General features: G+C 42.0%; 1 protein-coding gene across 1 annotated transcript; it reads left to right on the forward strand.

Annotated features, from left to right (window-relative positions):
* The first annotated feature begins 973 nt into the window (after window positions 1-973).
* On the forward strand, window positions 974-19,058 carry si:ch211-167b20.8 (serine-rich adhesin for platelets). The gene is made up of 4 exons (XM_023991470.2): window positions 974-2,110; window positions 8,224-8,270; window positions 8,521-8,606; window positions 16,647-19,058. Exons 1-4 carry the CDS (start codon window positions 1,263-1,265, stop codon window positions 18,480-18,482), a joined length of 2,817 nt encoding a protein of 938 aa, XP_023847238.1. The 5' UTR covers window positions 974-1,262; the 3' UTR covers window positions 18,483-19,058.
* The last annotated feature ends 238 nt before the right edge of the window (window positions 19,059-19,296 follow it).

Consider the following 19,296-nt stretch of genomic DNA (forward strand, 5'->3'; position numbering starts at 1 on the left):
CATGAGTCCATGGACCCCTCCTGCCTTGTACAGGCTGGTGGCGGTGGTGTACTGGTGAAGGGAATCTTAATTGGACCTATATTGTCACAGCAAAATAATCCTGCTGCAAAAGGATTTGAACGTTTAATCCATAATGTTACTTGATCGGTGGTTAGGCTATTAGCTGGCCAAAAGTAAGCTACATGAAAAGTGCAATACTGTTATAACCATGTGTTAGCATGGGTTTTCAGTGAATTTATGTCAATCACAAAGCTCATCTGCATTTCAAGAAAATTCTCAGCAACAAAAGAATGATMAAATTAAAATTCCTGTAGAATTATCAAATTAAAATTCACTAAATATTATATTGTAACCTATAGCCTACAGTAGGTTATGTGCTTATTGTCGTATGTTTAAATACAACGATGTAATGGCAAATATGACGATTTGATGAAGCATCACATTCTGATAGGCATTCCAAGAGCCCTTTAAATACACTGTAGCCCATTGTGACACAATGTGACGTTACATAATAAAAAAGAACATGATGTGACATCATGGGAATATTCCATTCACAGAGAGTAAAAGACTGAAATATCACAATACAACAACAAAAAACATCCTGTGGTTCGATCAGAAGGGAAACCCTTCAGGTAATGTAAAGGAACTTAAAAACAAATCTAACATTGATGTACAATACTGTTGTAATTTGTTATGGCATATTACATAGCCCAATAATAAGAGCAATACAGAAGAAAACATAGGATTGACCATAATATCATTTTGCATTGTTTAGGCGTGGTTTATTTCCGTCTAATATTATTTATGAATATAAAAGCATGTTTCCAAACAGAGTGTAGTAGCCTAAAGTGTAATGTTGGAGGTGGGCGTGTATGGTCTCGGCAAACGGAAACAGAGGGTGGAGTCGCCAGTCCAGGGTTGTACCAACTTCAATAGCAAATTTGGAGAAGGCAATACACAGCTAAAATTAGACGGTTATTCCTCTGGGAATAAGACCTAACTAAAGTTCCAGCTAAGGTCTTCTAAACAAGGAGGACTACCCTGTACGAGCCACAAAAGTTGGTATTATAGAGACTAGCACATGCTCCTCAGTACTCCATTGCCGTCATGCTGTACAACACGTTCTGAAACTCAGGATAAGTGGCAGTTCTGTTCGTAACGCTGGGATAAAGCTGTACAAACCCATACCACTGGATTCTATTGGATTCTATCCTCTGACCAGTGCTGTTGACAGGCGACTCGAAGGGTGAATAGCCGAGGAAATGTCTTTTTTAACCATACCATCCCAGGAGGGTCTTTTCACCAAGGTGAAGAAAGAGGGGTCATCCGGAGAAGGACGGCGTTATGACGAAGGACAGTGTAATTCGGATGAAGAATACGAAGACAGCGAGGAGACAAACGTGCGTCTCATCCCCAGGTGCTCTCCTATCCCAAGGAAACGCGGACGGTCCATCTATGATGAGACCGCAGAGTATCTGAAAATCAAGGATGCAATTCCCAGCAGGAGAGTGTCGTTTGCCGATACAACAGGTAGAGACCTAACCGACGTTAGGGAATTCGTCCAATTTGATTCGGATGATGAGGATGATGCCAGGTGGGAAGAAGAGGAGGCAAAATACCGACCGAAAATCCGTGAACCGACCTACCGCATAAACCCGGAGTGGACCATTCCCACTGCGGCTGCCCTGACGAAAGCAGTGCACATTAATAAAGTAGAGGTGGAGAGTGTGTCACCTATTGAAGACGAGCCCTTGGCATTTATCGTGTTTATTCGAGTGCTTAATATTTCATTTAACAAAACGGTGTGCATTAGATCAACTATGGACAGCTGGAGCACCTACTTTGATTGTCCAGCAGATTATGTCCAGGGCGACGGTGAGACTGATAAATTTTCCTTCAAGCTCTCCTTCTGCCCACCGTATCTTCACCATGGGGCTCGCATTGAGTTTGTTGTCCGTTACGAAACTCCAGATGGCGATTACTGGGCGAACAACTCGCACATGAATTACGCGGTAACTCTTCTCGTGTCCTACGAAGACGATGCAGCACAAGCTAGCCCTTTTGATATGCTAGACCTTACAAGTATCCTGAAAACTGAAAGCAGTTACAGGTAAATTCCCTTGATCATCATCCAAGCATCCTATCAATCTGTTGACGTCAAACAAAATAGTCCTAGGCCTACTTACTGTAGTCTATGTACAGTAGGCCTATAGCATAAGCCTAAGGAATGCAAACATGGAAAGGAATGGAAGATAATAGCAAGCCTATAATAAGATGATAATACAATCTGCTATTACACTTTCACATTAATCACATTTGATAATAGTTTTGAGGGACTACTGTGATGCTACTACAGTGATGAAAGTTGTCTAAAGGGTTGTGAGGAAGTCAGGGTGAAAGGTCTCAGGACCACTTCTTCCAGGAACACTTGTTCTAGTGCACTGTAAAAATAGAAAGACTCAAAACACCATGATTGTGTGATGAAACCATGAAAAGTAGTGCATCTATCCTGAGAGCTGTTGTTTGGAGGGTCTTTGAATGTAAACCCACCAGCGTGTACGTAAAGAGATTCTCCAGTACTTTTGTATTCTTTTTAGCCAGTAGGTCTGAAAGTACTGCTCACGAGCCAAAAGTGGCCCCGAGAATTGCGTACTACGTCACATATGAACAGATATGTGCACCACGTCATTGCTCTCTCGCTCACTCTGCTGTGTATGCATCTTGCTAGCTGTCACTGAAATGGCGAGCGGCTGAAGCTCATTGGCTAGAACTTGAATTGCTAGGTGTCTGGCACACGTGAGGAAAAATGGTGCAGAACAGCTTCCAGAAAAAACATAGCTTTCAAACTAATTGAGGTAAACAGTGATTCTGCTCAGAGATTGTGCATGTATGAACTACACATTGACACATCCAGCCCAAAGCGGGAGGTTAAAATAATATTTATTTATCGCCAATGTTCCGGAGCATGTCTTTAATAATAATTAATTCAACTAATTTTAATGATTTCTTAATTTCATTTTACCAATTAAAATAAGTAAATCATCCAACTTAATATCTTTCTCAAAATGTAAGTAGATTTATTTATGAGGATAAACGAAGATAGAGAACATTAGTGATTGAACTAATTAGACGTCTGGTTTTAATCTCCTTGCACTTCCTATCTTGCCAAATCTTGGATTGTGGGTAATATATTTTTTGGGAACTTTATGATTATTTTACACAATGTTGTATGCACGTTTGAAGAAAGAAAAGTATACTTATATATTAGTATTAAGCAGCTTTTTGTGTCATGAGGTGTAATGGATCATGATTAACTGATATCAAAACCATCAGGCAAAATGACGATCAATAATGACACATCCCATTCCCACATTTCCAACTTTTAATGGTCGAAGCAAGTACAGTATCCTGCAATCCTTRCTTTAAAACCTCCAGCTACTGCTGGTGGATTGAGCACTGTGCTCAGCAGTGCCTGCCAAAATGGGATAAACTGGCAAATGATCAGATAACATTCATCAGTTAAAATGCTCCTGAAGAAGGTATCTAATTCTGCACTAGACAGGATGTGAAACATCATAATATTGTTTTGAAGCTTTAGAGAGAGGAAATGGCACCAAAAGAGAAGGGATCTAATTCTGCACTAAACAGAACTTGAAATACCAACATAGTGTTTTCAACCTTTTCTGGTAGTGCTCCCTGTCCTGGCAAGGTGTTGCACAACACTTGATTAAGTGGAGTTACAACACACCCCATGTCATGTTTCAAAACATCTCAGGATGATGTGTCTCAATACACCTGGAAAGGTAAAGGGATACTTCGGGATTTTGTCAATAAAACCCTTCATCTACAATACTACAGAGGTAGTTTTGTGAGCCAATGCTAACTAGCATTAGACGCATTGACTGGAAGTCTATGTATGTACTAGCATGCTAGCAGTTACCATAGACTTCCAGTCATTGCGCTAATGCTAGTTTACAATTGCACTAACACTGCACGCAGAGACAAAAATGGTATCCACAAGCTCATCTGACTGTGGGGAAGTAGATAAAGGACTTAATTGCCAGAATCCTGAAGTATCCCTTTAAGGTTTGTTCTCCTTTGAGTGAGTGGCTGCTCAGTTGCCACTAGTTTTGGGGTTACAAAGCACTTAATTTTAACAGAGTGGTTGGTTGCAGACAGTGACTCACGTTGCCATATAATTGGCCTACCCAACCAGTGCAGTTACGCAAAATCAGATTTGGTTTGCATCAGTGGTTTATGTGGGACAATCTCATAATATTTCAACCAGGTTATATTTTGTGATCCAGTCTCCAGTACATTGAAGGGGGGCGGAGATGGCAGACACATGCACACACACCCTCTCAGAATGCCAGCAATCCAGGGGTGTATGAGCTGTGAGGGGGATCGAAATAGCTTGTACAAGGCAGGTGTCACTTTCAGCCCCGCCGTTCTCTGACACTTACCCCTGACCTTTCAATGGAAAACCACAGTTGACATCAGCCCAATCCGGTTTCAATGGAATAGGTCATCTCTGAGGCTCCACCTGACTCCTCCCCTTATTGCTCCTTTTGGCCTTATTCCTCCAAAGCAATCTGATCGTCTGCAGGGCTCTCCTTTTCATTGACAGGATCATTTCATTTTCAGTGTAGGCTGATAGATAGGCTAGATGGATAGATAGGAAGTGTCCTTCTCTCATAAATGACCAATTGTCTAATTCACACCTCTATTCTTAAAATTATGGTTGTCGCACTTGTATTTGGCAGTCAATTGTGCATCACAGTGTATGCATCAACTGCCACCATGTGATCAATGAAAAACATCACCCCATCATTAAACCCCAAGGCATAATATAAAAACAGTGTATCTAGATTTCTGTAGTTTTCCACTGCCTCTCAACACTTGGCATCTGTCTGCAATGGCGGTTCGCCATTGAGAAGGATGGGAACATAGGCTACTGAGTTATTGTTTGGCATCTCACACTCACAAGCATGGAACGCATGATGAAACTTGTGATCCTGCGTGTGAGTAGTCAGGGGGTTTGGGAGTCACCTCCCCCTGAAAACCCTTAAAAAGACTGTGGATTCCTGAGATATAGGATATAGATGGATCCAGTCACGTGGGTCTTCATTACTACTGTATGCAGCCTTGAGAGGAGAAAAGGTGGGACAAAGAAGTGGGGCAGTGAAAAAGGGTGGTTGGTGGGGGGCATGGAAAACCCCACCTATTAATAAATGGGTTCTGTAGTTAACTAAACTGAAACCTTTTGAGTGAAATCTGCCATCCTATGTGGTTAGGGAAGTAAGTAAGTAGCCTTGTCTGAGCAACGGCTATAGGGCAGGATTCTATCTCTTATTTCTGTAGCTTTAGGCAGCTTGATATACAAGTACACCCCCTGGACAGGACGCTAGTCATAAAGAGAATCTCCAAAATAGCTTGCTTTATCAAGGTCATTAGGCCACAGCATCAGTTACCAATACACTTGTGGCTGTTATTTTCCACTGCCTCTGCCAGTTGTTTTGTCACAATTTGTTATATGCAATATCTTATTTCACTACCCCCTGACACTGGAGACCCTTGCTAATATAAGGTTTTCTGCCAATGTCTCTAAATTGATTTTGACTAAATGGGATGAAGCTAATTTCAGAAGTGACTTTTCGGGGGCCTCCCGAGTAGCGCAGTGGTCTAAGGCACTCCATCGCAGTGCTAGCTGTGCCACTAGAGATTCTGGGTAAGAGTCCAGGCTCTGTCGCAGCCGGCCGCGACCAGGAAACCCATGGGATGGCGCACAATTGGCCCAATGTCGTCCGGGTTAAGGGTAGGGTTTGTCCGGCAGGGATGTCCTTGTCCCATCGCGCACTAGCGACTCCTGTGGTGGGCCGGGCGCAGTGCACGCTAACACAGTCGCAAGGTGTACAGTGTTTCCTCCGACACATTGGTGCGGCTGGCTTCCAGGTTAAGTGGGCATTGTGTCAAGAAGCTGTGTGGCTTGGTTGGGTTGTGTTTAGGAGGATGCACGGCTCTCGACCTTCGCCTCTCCCGAGTCCGTACGGCAGTTGCAGCGATGAGACGAGATTGTAACTACCAATTGGATAYCAYGAAATTGGGGAGAAAAAGGGGTAAAAAAAAGTGACTTTTCGTAGCAGGTTAGGAGAACTTACGCAGCAGGTTTGGATAATTAGGTTAAGATTAAGAAAATAGTTAGTTAGGGTTAACTAAAATGTGAAAATTCTCCCAGATGCGACTCGAACAAGCAACTTTTGACGTCACGTTGACATTAACTGCATCCCTTCTAGCCGCGATCCTCTAACTCATGTCAAACTCATTCCACGGAGGGCCAAGTGTCTGTGCGTTTTCACTTCATCTTTGTACTTGATTGAACAATTAAAGTCCCTAATTAGTAAGGAACTCCCCTCACCTGGTTGTCTAGGTCTTAATTAACACCCCTGTTCAAACTCTTCAGAGTTTGACAAGTGAATGGTAGGTAAAGGGAAAACACGAAGATCAGGAGGAAGGCGTATCCACTCGCATTTCCAAGAGTGATCATGAGGTATATGTCTTGTGCTATAGTATAAGATTATCTTGGCTTGCATCTTGTAGGCTATTACTCAACAAGTAGTGACCAACACTCCACTCCACTAATGTGTGAGATGTGAGAGTAAGGCTCTGTGAGAGTCATGCTTTCTGTAGGCCTACAGTGCATTCGGAAAATATTAAGACATTCTTCCACATTTTGTTACGTTTCAGCCTTATTCTTATATTGATTAAATYGTTTTTTCCCTCATCAATCTACATACAATACCCCATGATGACAAAGCAAAAACATTTTTTTATACATTTTTACAAATTTTTGCAAATTTCACATTTACGTAAGTATTCAGACCCTTTACTCAGTACTTTGTTGAAGCACCATTGGCAACGATTACAGCCTCGAATCTTCTTGGGTGTGACGCTACAAGCTTGGCACACCTGTATTGTGGGAGTTTCTCCCATTCTTCTCTGCAGATCCTCTCAAGCTCTGTCAGGTTGGAAGGGGAGCGTTGCTGTACAGCTATTTTCAGGTCTCTCCAGAGATGTTCGATCGGGTTCAAGTTCAGGCTCTGGCTGGCCCACTCAAGGACATTCAGGGACTTGTCCCAAAGCCACTCATGCGTTGTCCTGTTGGAAGATGAACCTTCGCCCCAATTTGAGGTCCTGAGCACTCTGGAGCAGGTTTTCATCAAGGATTTCTCTGTACTTTGCTCCGTTCATCTTTCCCTCAATCCTGACTAGTCTCCCAGTCCCTGCCACTGAAAAACATCCCCACGGAATGATGGGATGGTGCCAGGTTTCCTCCAGACGTGACGCTTGGCCTTCAGGCCAAAGAGTTCAATCTTAGTTTCATCAGACCAGAGAATCTTGTTTCTCATGGTCTGAGAGTAAATTTTGGCAAACCAAGCGGGCTGTCATATGCCTTTTACTTAGGAGTGACTTCCGTCTGGCCACTCTACTGTAAAGTTCTGATTGTTGGGAGTGATGCAGAGATGGTTGTCCTTCTGGAATGTTCTCCCATCTCCACAGAGGAACTCTGTCAGAGTGACCAACGGGCCCTTCTTCTAAACTTCTTCCATTTATGAATTATGAAGGCCACTGTGTTCTTGGGGACCTTCAATGCTGCAGACATTTTTTGGTAGCCTCCCCAGATCTGTGACTTGATACAATCCTGTCTCGGAGCTCTACGGACAATTCCGACCTCATGGCTTGGTTTTTGCTCTGACATGCACTGTCAACTGTGGGACCTTATATAGACAGGTGTGTKCCTTTCCAAATAATGTCCAATCAATTGAATCTACTACAGGTGGACTCCAATCAGGTTGTAGAAACATCTCAAGGATGATCAATGGAAACAGGGTGCACCTGAGGGTCTGAATACTTATCTAAATAAGGTATTCTGTTTTTTATTGTTGACACATTTGCAAAAAGTTCTAAAATACAGTTTTAACTTTGTCATTATGGGGCATTGTGTGTAGATTGATGAGGAAAAATAAGTCTGTAACTTATCAAAATGTTGATTAAGGGAAGGGGTCTGAACACTTTCCGAATGCACTGTATGTCTTGTGTTCTAAAAAAGAGTAACATAAGATCATGCTGATCAAATGTATATTTACATTTATCTTTACAATAGGATCATGAGTGTCTTCATTGCAGTGCCATTGGTTAACAGTCATGTTATGTCTTTGCTTTCAGTATGGAGGATTCTGACTACTTTGCACAGTTCCCAGAGAAGGGTGAAGGTAAAGCAGGACTGCTGCATATGAGTATCACACAGAGTTATTACAAAGTTGTAAAAGGATGAAACAAAAGAGAGAGAGTAAGGAGACATTTTTCTATCCTTATTTTGACTCTCGCTATATTCACTGTTTCAATCATACTGTTACCTCTCAGGCCAGTCCAATACATACAATGTACGTACAGAGTTTTACATGAAAGTGTACATTTAGAATAATGGGTAGTGTGATTAACTGTTGACCTTTGTTTTTGAAGATGAACCGGTGACTAAGCCAGTGCCAGACATGTTGATGCCCAGTCCTCAGTGTCCAGTCATTCTTCAACCAGAGCTTGACTTAGAGGTAACGGTGGAATAACTCATCAGTATTTCTTACCAGTTATCTTTGAACTTGTATTCATATATTTATACTACATTCTCTATGTTGTACATTTCATCTTGGTACATTTAGGGATGACACACTCTTGGGTTGTAAAAGTGTAGAGCACTTTGTGTACAGTTAAAGGAATTCAGTTTTCTTGAACTGTTCAGTCAATTCAGCACCTGGAAAAGTTCCATTGGATATGCACATCTTAGGCCTCATACGTGTTTGGAACAGTTTGTCATCGTCAGGATGAGGATTTAGTGGGGCACACACCATCAGAGGCATTGTTGTGATAACATGTTAGTACAATGTTGATACTAGTATAATGTCAGGGTTACCGTACAGTTACAGCAACTTAATATGAAGTGTAAACCGGTAGATACAGTATAACAGAACTGCAGAAATTATTTGTAAGAATGGTCATAAATATGTGCATGCCTATTTCATCAGCTAATTGAATAGAATGGCAATATGGATATGAATGAATGTGGCACATAGCTAGCACAGCCATAGATGTATGAATCTGTAGTTAATGCCTTCCCCTCAGGAGATCGGCTGAAATCATAAACTTCACTGTAATTTCTATGCATTCTATCTCATTATTGAATCCCAGAGTGTGTTGGTTCGTGTTACAGTTGAAAGTCTCAGCTTAAATAACTAGACCTATGTTATTTTATTCAATTATGGCTGAATCCTAACTTGAGAGCTGTACTTCCAGCTAAAACTTTCACATAAATCTCCCATTGACATCAATGCATGATTTTCAGCGAAACTGCACATTTTTCGTTCATTAGGGCATAAAATAATTATATTAGAATTGTTCTTAATTTTGCATGCAACAACAAGTAGTGGCAAATATGTTCTGTTCCTAAATATGGGTGAATTGACTAATAAAGTGCAATAAATTTCAAACTAATATTTTTTTCTCCAATGACAATTCATTTCACAGCTCATTGAAGCTTCAGCCACAATTTAGGTAACGTGCACGCTGATGGCCACAAACTGCATGAGCTGTTTTTACTACTTGTATCATTTGTCTTTCAGTTCTTATTAGGGTTGAATAGTGGTAACCCGGTTACCAAGATTTACCGGAATTTACCACTCAAAACCACTCCCTTTTCCCAGGATAAATAACTGTGAGAAACCGATAAATTATAATCAAATCAAATTGTATTTGTCACATGCGCCGAATACAACAGGTGTAGATCTTACAGTGAAATGCTTACTTACAAGCCCTTAACCAACAATGCAGTCTGGGTAGCCATTAGATTAGCTGTTCAGGAGTCTTATGGCTTGGGGGTAGAAGCTATTTAGGAGCCTCTTGGACCTAGACGTGGCGCTCCGGTAGTGCTTGCCGTGCTGTAGCAGAGAGAACAGTTTATGACTAGGGTGGCTGGAGTCTCTGACAATTCTTAGGGCCTTCCTCTGACACCGCCTGGTGTAGAGGTCCTGGATGGCAGGAAGCTTGGCCCCGGTGATGTACTGGGCCGTACGCACTACCCTCTGTAGTGCCTTGCGGTCGGAGGCCGAGCAGTTGCCATACCAGGCAGTGATGCAACCCGTCCGGATGCTCTCGATGGTGCAGCTGTAAAACCTTTTGAGGATCTGAGGACCGATGCCAAATCTTTTTAGTTTCCTGAGGGGGAATAGGCTTTGTCATGCCCTCTTCACGACTGTCTTGGTGTGCTTGGACCATGTTAGTTTGTTGGTGATGTAGACGCCAAGGAACTTGAAGCTCTCAACCTGTTCCAYTACAGCCCCATCGATGTGAATGGGGGCGTGCTCAGTCCTCCTTTTCCAGTAGTCCACAATCATCTCTTTTGTCTTGATCACGTTGAGGGAGAGGTTGTTGTCCTTGCAACACACAGTCAGGTCTCTCACCTCCTCCCTATTGTTGTCAGTGATCAGGCCTACCACTGTTGTGTCATCAGCAAACTTAATGATGGTGTTGGAGTCGTGCCTGGCCGTGCAGTCATGAGTGAACAGAGAGTACAGGAGGGGACTGAGCACGTACCCCTGAGGGGCCCCCGTGTTGAGGATCAGCGTGGCAGATGTGTTGTTACCTACCCTTACCACCTGGGGGCGGGCCCGTCAGGAAGTCCAGGATCCAGTTGCAGAGGGAGGTGTTTAGTCCTTAGCTTAGTGATGAGCTTTGAGGGCACTATGGTGTTGAATGCTGAGCTGTAGTCAATGAATAGCATTCTCACATAGGTGTTCCTTTTGTCCAGGTGGGAAAGGGCAGTGTGGAGTGCAATAGAGGTTGCATCATCTGTGGATCTGTTGGTGCGGTATGCAAATTGGAGTGGGTCTAGGGTTTCTGGGACAATGGTGTTGATGTGAGCCATGACCAGCCTTTCAAAGCGTTTCATGGCTACAGATGTGCTACTGGTCGGTAGTCATTTAGGCAGGTTACCTTAGTGTTCTTGGGCACAGGGACTATGGTTGTCTGCTTGAAACATGTTGGTATTACAGAAAAATGATAAGAATGTATTTATAGCAACAGCATGGCGTGAAACTGTTAAACTGTTAAATGATATGCAATGCCTAAATCTGGCTACGGCCTCTGCATGATGAATCAACGCTTAGGGTCAGCTCATCATGGTAACTTTATTTATTGTGTTAGGTAGGCCTACATTTGCTGCAGTATAGCCTATTTTACAGTAATATAAAGACAGAATGCGTGTCTAATTTACCCATCTCCATCTGGCATTGTTTTTTAATTGTAAAGATGATTATGTTTTTAATTGCAGCTCCAGAATTTAAAACAGCCTTTCACTTGAATATTGTTGCTTTAAATCAGTGCACGAGGGAGCAGTCTCTCGCAGTCTTTCTCGCTCTCCATCAACTCCATTCATATTGCATCCAAATAGATAATTATGTTCTACATTGATATATACCCTATATATAGATGTCCTAGCCTACCTCTTTTAGGTAATACATTCAATGCAGTATTTGCATTATATTTAGCTAAATAATGATGGGTTATTCATGAGAAGCRTCTAACTTATAGCCTCTGTCTCTTGCGCAATATGCAAGCACCTGTGCCTCGCTGGCGTTTCCTTAAAAAAACGCTCCTTAGCTCTTGGAGTCCAATGCAGGAAAAGCTAGACTAGAATAGCTTGTTGGACATACAGTGGCACGAAACAGTATGTGAACCCTTTGGAATTACCTGGATTTCTGCATAAATTGGTCATCAAATTTGATCTGATCTTCATCTAAGTCACAACAACAGACAAACACAGTCTGCTTAAACTAATAAGACACAATAAGACAAATTATTGTATTTTTCTTGTCTATATTGAATACATAGTTTAAACATTCACAGTGTAGGTTGGAAAAAGTATGTAAACCCCTAGGCTAATGACTTCTCCATAAGCTAATTGGAGTCAGGAGTCAGCCAACCTGGAGTACAATCATTGAGACTAGATTGGAGATGTTGGTTAGAGGTGCCCTGCCCTATAAAAAACACTCACAAAATGTGAGTTTGCTATTCACAAGAAGCATTGCCTGATGTGAACCATGCCTCAACAAAAGAGATCTCAGAAGATTCCAGATTAAAAATTGTTGACTTGCATAAAGCTGGAAAGGGTTACCAAAGTATCTCTAAAAGCCTTGATGTTCATCAGTCCGCGGTAAGACAAATTGTCTATAAATGGAGAAAGTTCAGCACTGTTGCTACTCTCCCTTGGAGTGGCCGTCMTGCAAAGATGACTGCAAGAGCACAGCGCAGAATGCTCAATGAGGTTAAGAAGAATCCTAGTGTCAGCTAAAGACTTTAAGAAATCTCTGGAACATCCTAACATCTCTGTTGACGAGTCTACGATTCGTAAAACACTAAACAAGAATGGTGTTCATGGGAGGACACCACGAAAGAAGCCACTGCTGTCCAAAAAAAACATTGCTGCACATCTGAAGTTCGCAAAAGAGCATATGGATGTTCCACAGCTCTAATGGCAAAATATTCTGTGGACAGATGAAACTACAGCTGAGTTGTTTGGAAGGAACACACAACACTATGTGTGGAGAAAAAACGCACAGCACACCAACATCAAAATCTCATCCCAATTGTAAAGTATGGTGGAGGGAGCATCATGGTTTGGAGCTGCTTTGCTGCCGCAGGGCCTGGACAGCTTGCTATAATCGACGGAAAAATGAATTCCCAAGTTTATCAAGACATTTTGCAGGAGAATGCAAGGATTTCTGTCTGCTAATTGAAGCTCAACAGAAGTTGGGTGATGCAACAGGACAACAACCCAAAACACAGAAGTAAATCAACAACAGAATGACTTCAACAGAAGAAAATACGCCTTCTGGAGTGGCCCAGTCAGAGTCCTGAACTCAACCCGATTGAGATGCTGTGGCATGACCTCAAGAGAGCGGTTGACACCAGACATCCCAAGAATATTGCTGAACTGAAATAGTTTTGTAACGAGGAATGTTCCAAAATTCCTCCTGGCTGTTGTGCAGGTCTGATCTGCAACTACAGAAAACGTTTGGTTGAGGTTATTGTAGGGTCAACCAGTTATTAAAACCAAGGGTTCACATACTTTTCCCACCCTGCATTGTGAATGTTTACACGGTGTGTTCAATAAAGACATGGAAACGTATAATTGTTTGTGTGTTATTAGTTTAAGCAGACTGTGTTTGTCTATTGTTGTGATTTAGATGAAGATGAAATTTATTGACCAATTTATGCAGAAGTCCAGGTAATTCCAATGGGTTCACATACTGTTTCTTGCCACTACATTTTTTTTTGCATTTCTTATACCAATAGACTATTCCAAGAGGGACGCAAGCTCTTTTTTGCTGAACGTTAAATACAGCAGCCAATAGAACGGGTAGTTTGAAAGAAGAGCGAACGTGTGATGGCGGAAGGCTATAGCAATTATTTATTCAGACCCATAACCATTTAATCTTCGTGAAGAGAAGTGAAAGCCTTCTGCATCTAATTCTAGTCCTATATTATTCAAGGATGTCATTAGAATGATGAAAATAAGGACAACGAAATGTATTAAATGTAACTGTTGAAAGCGAGGAAGGAATGAAGCAACAATAGAGAGAGAAAAAGGAGGTAGGCTAATAACATTAGCGGGAATGCTATGAAAGGTATATATAACTAATTATACAAATAAGCCCTATTATATTTCTAAATTAAAATGTAATTCTCTAGTCTATACTTCTAACTTTGTAGGCCAAATGTGCTCCCCCAGAATCACATGTTGTCTTCTGCTTTATCATGGTTTGAACGATGTTCGTAATTCCAGTCCATATAATACAGTATAATAGAGTACAGTAATGCAGTTCACACTCAAAAAGGACTAGCCTACTGAAGCTAGTTTAATTTATTTACCCAAGAGCGCATATAGCTAGCTACATCTATGGGCTTTTATGTTTTTCTGTCCCGCGTAATGTGCAGTAGCCAATATCATATATGTATTGGGTAATGGCACAATCATTTGGGATATTTTGGGCTCGGGCTCATTAAATGTCGTTAATGTCAGGCTCATTAAATGTATTTAATATATGGCTCATCAGGGTCAGGTAGCATCAGGTTTGAATTTTCAATGCTGATGAAAGCTCTAATCAAATCCAAGCATATTTACAGTTGAAGTCGGAAGTTGACATACACCTTAGCCAAATACATTCAAATACGTTTTTCGCAATTCCTGACATTTAATCCTAGTAAAAATGCCCTGTCTTAGGTCAGTTAGGATCACCACTTTATTTTAAGAATGTGAAATGTCAGAATAATAGTAGAGAAAATTATTTATTTCAGCTTTTATTTCTTTCATCACATTCCCAGTGGGTCAGAAGTTTACATACACTCAATTAGTATTTGGTAGCATTTCCTTTAAATTGTTTAACTTGGGTCAAACGTTTTGGGTAGCCTTCCACAAGCTTCCCACAAAAAGTTGGGTGAATTTTGGCCCATTCCTTCTGACAGAGCTGGTGTAACTGAGTCAGGTTTGTAGCCCTCCTTGCTCGCACATGCTTTTTCAGTTCTGCCCACAAATGTTCTATAGGTTTGAGGTCAGGGCTTTGTGAAGGCCACTCCAATACCTTGACTTTGTTGTCCTTGAGCCATTTTGCCACAACTTTGGAAGTATGATTGGGGTCATTGTCCATTTGGAAGACCCATTTGCGACCAAGCTTTAACTTCCTGACTGATGTCTTGAGATGTTGCTTCAATATATCCACATCATTTTCCATCCCCATGAAGCCACATATTTGCACTTTTCGCACCAAAGTATGTTCATCTCTAGGTGACAGAACGCGTCTCCTTCCTGAGCGGTATGACGGCTGCATGGTCCCATGGTGTTTATACTTGTGTACTATTGTTTGTACAGATGAACGTTTTTCTGAGGTCTTGGCTGATTTCTTTTGATTTTCCCATGATGTCAAACAAAGAGGCACTGAGTTTGAAGGTGTTTGAAGTTTGAAGGTGAAATACATCCACAGGTACACCTCCAATTGACTCAAATGATGTCAATTAGCCTATCAGAAGCTTCAAAAGCCATGACATAATTTTCTGGAATTTTCCAAGCTGTTTAAAGGCGCAGTCAACTTAGTGTATGTAAACTTCTGAACCACTGGAATTGTGATACATTGAATTATAAGTGAAATAATCTGTCTGTAAACAATTGTTGGAAAAATGACTTGTGTCATGCACAAAGTAGATGTCCTAGTTTGTTAACAAGAAATGTGTGGAGTGGTTGAAAAACGAGTCTTAATGACTCCAACGTAAGTGTATTTAAACTTCCGACTGCAACTATATATGCTTTATAATGCTTTTAATGACACTTCCGGATTTGGTGGGAAATACCAGGGTACCTGGGAGAAAAGTGATTTATTCTCGGGATGGAACATTTGTAAAATACCGGGAAATTTTTCAACCCTAGTTCTTATTCACCATGTGTGCATGATTTTGCATCAGAGTTTGAGTGTTTCATCATTAGCCACCTATTTCTCAATAACACAAATGGCTCAGTCATGACAGACGATCTTTCTGTAGCAGTAGCCATTCTATTGTAGTATAACAATAGCCTACCAGTGGAGGCTGCTGAGTGGATGACAGCTGATAATAATGGCTGGAATGGTATTGATGGAATGGTATCAAACACATTGTTTTAATGTGTTTGATATCATTCCATTCACTCCATTCCAGCCAAAAGACTCTGTTCCAATGTCCGTCCTCCCCTCAGCAGCCTCCAACGTAGCCTACATACAATACATTTACTGATATTCTTCTAAAGAATATAAATCTAAGGGTATCATGCCTTAGTAATTTGAATTAACAAATGATCCATCGTCTTGGTATGGATGTTTCAACAAGTGTTATGTAAGTGTTTACTCAATCTAAAACATATGACGTCCATATGGTTTTATCTATACAGTCTGTATATGTGTGTGCGTGTTTCTTTAGAAGCCATATATGTAATGTTTCATCCTTATCATCCACTGTCCTCCTAATGAACAATTGCCATATTTTAATGTATTTAAGATCATTAGTAGTTTTGGGGGGGAGAGAGTTGCACAGTCTTCCATTGAGGGTAAGTGTAATTGTTCATTTGGTGCCATTTATTTTGGATGAACAGATAAACACAATTATTTTGGATTTTAGATTGATAGATAATTATTTTGGTTGTTGATTGCTGTCAGTGTATTTTGTCTCCTACATAAATGCATGGGTCATGTAAACATACATTTGACCTTTTATGATATGTCCTCTACAATGTTTTATAACATCAGCATGGATTCCAAACTTTCAGTATGCATTGAGTTGCTTTTCCTCTGTGGTGATATTAGTGTGCAACACAATTTGTAACTAGTCCCTGTGCCTCAAAGCTAGCCTGGTACCAGATCTACAGTATTTGTGCTGTATAGCCAACTCATAGATTCTTTGTCATGTCAAACAACAACCTTAGGAGTTGGCTGTACAGAACAAACAGATCTGGAACCATTCTACCCAAAAGCTCCCATGGTCACTGTTATTTCTTTATTTTTGTGTTATTCCTACAGACTGCCGATGACATACCCAGTTCTCCTCTCCCAGCCAACCTAGACCTTCCATTAGCAGATGGAACACTGTCCAGTGCCACTGTATCCCTGGGTAAACAATCACCTCATGTGTTTTCCACATCCACAACACAAGCCAATGAAGTACTATCCAAACCTGTAGCATCTGAAGCCAACCAACTGACAACTGAATCAGAGCCTTCACAGGAACTGGACTGTGAATTACTAAAACTGGATTGTGAAATACCCAAACTGGACTCTGAATTAGAAGAACATGTTCCACCACCACTCCACATCAGCATTGCTGAAGCATCAAATGGCAAGAAGGAGGAAAAGGGAGGAACCTTCCAGGTGGAGCCCAAAGATAGTAGTCACCCCACACCTATGCATGTTCCTTCACCTCTCCCCAGCAATATGGATGAAGTCTTAGATGGTGAGAAAGAGAAGGATAGTAGTCCCTCTACACACCTGCACATTCTAACACCACCTAATGTCAGCATTGCTGAAGCATCAGTTGACAAGAATGAGGAAAAGGGAGGAGGAACATCCCAGGAAAAGCCCAAAGAGAGTAGTTCTTCCACACCTCTGAGCTCATCTCCAACACCTCTCCACAGCAGCATGGCTGAAGCCTCAGATGTTGATGAGGAGGAAAAAGAGGAGGATGAGGGAGGAGCCTTCACTCTGAAACACACAGAACCACACTCCGAACTTGACCCACCTCACACGGAGATCCAAGCCAACATGCCTTCTTCACTGGAAGATGTTTTATATCAGAGTGTGCTTTCTGCAACACCAAATGTAGTGGTGGGGAAGTTGGTGGAGGAGGAGGAGGATGTTGAGGAGGTGGAGAACGAGGTGCCGGAGCAGGGGTCAAAGGTGGAGGAGGATCCGAGGCAGGAAGCAGAGAAAGATGCAGAGGAGGAAAACGAGAAGTCCTTCAGAATTCAGGAGCCAAGCACCAGCTCCTCAAGTCGCCTAGAACATCCCTCAGATTCCACCCTCTGTAAGCTCAGCAGAGCTGAGGAGGGTAGCGAATCCCAGATAAAGGTTTCCTCTGAGGCCTCCCCATCTCTCCCTGAAGAGTCTGGTGATAAGCAGCTGACATCAATGGATGACGGCATGGCCAGAGAAGATGGAGTCCTGATGCTAGAGGCTGTTGGGCCCAAGCTAGAGAGCTTCCAGGCAGGTGGCGAAGTAGGTGTAGTTGTAGATGTAGTAGCCACCTGTCCGTGGCACCCTCCCATGGTGACCGTGACACACCTTGGGCCCACAGGAGAGGACAGAATGACCCTGAGTCTGGCCAGCCACACTGCTGAGCCGCCCAATGACGCCTCACAGACGTCCCCCCCTGTGTCTCACCAGCGCTTCAAGCGAGGGGTGGCAGCCGGCCTGAGCGAGCTGGCAGCTGTGCTCTCTGAGGACTCAGGCAGCTCTAAGCAGCAGGATGACATCACTGCTAGGGAACACACCTCTCCTGGGTTGGAGAGCCAGACACCTCTGGGAGTTCAGCGCAAAACCGTATCTTTTGCAGTCACAGAGAACATCTCAGAGTCATCCATGACCATGACCCAAGATGGTACTAGCAGTTCAAATGAGGAAGACGCTACTACGGCTGACGAAGAGGAGACTTTCCAGGTTTCCTCAGAAACAGGTCTACCAAGCAGATCATCAGAGGCTCATATCACCAAGCCCCTAAGCCCCCAGGCTGAACCGACCCTGGACAGGACACTGATCCCATCCATCGTGTTCCTGAGTGTGGCCATTGGTCTCGTCGTCGGGCTTCATGAACCCAGCACCTTCCTCTTCATGGGACTATTCCTTGTCTCCCTCTGTTTCTGAGGTGTTTTGAGGGGTTCCTCCTTTTAAAACGTGTGAAGTGACTTAACCCCATTTTAAGTGCCTTTTCATGTTACCAAACAATCTTGTATTATGAGCACAATTGGTTCTCGGTGTTTTATTTTAAATGTGTGCCTGTGGAAGTGTGTATATTTTTGTTTGTTTTCATAAGAGAAGGGATCTTGTTCGTTAAAAGTAGCGAGAAGTTAATTGGATTTCCAGTGTTCCATGCCAAGAGTTAGATAGTCAAAAAACTGTTTGAGTTTGTTAAAACATAGCCATGCAATACTAAGGCCTAATTATGTTCTTAAAGGGTTTGCGTATGATTTTGTGTATAAAACATGGAAATCCAAAGAATTGTTGAGAAGTGTGACTGTCGGCTGTTTGGAATCAGAATGTATGTATGTTCTAGATTGGGCTGGGAGACTGAAACTGGTGAAGATTGTAGATAGTAAGGTAAACACAGGTTCCTTGGGTAAGGACAGTAGCTACAAGATAAAGTATGTTCATATGACTGCCTAATGCAAAATGTTGTCATTTGTGCTCTGAGAATTGCCAGTCCTCACATTTTAGAATAGTGGTGTGCTGTGGTAATCCTTTTACAGTGGTCTACTGTTGCTGCTATCAGATGGTAGTTCATGCAAGTTAAAGCCTACACAGTTTCACAATTTATCTAGCTACAAATCTAGATAGACAGAAATTAGACTGACTGAGTTTTAACAACTGTTCACTGTGATGATACCTGAAAGGATGTTTGAAGTGATTTATGTGTTTGCAGTGTGTATGTCTGGGTATGGTGTGTTATGGTTCCCATAAA

This window comes from Salvelinus sp. IW2-2015, linkage group LG7 (assembly GCF_002910315.2).
Source record: "Salvelinus sp. IW2-2015 linkage group LG7, ASM291031v2, whole genome shotgun sequence".
Taxonomy (NCBI): Eukaryota; Metazoa; Chordata; class Actinopteri; order Salmoniformes; family Salmonidae; genus Salvelinus; species Salvelinus sp. IW2-2015.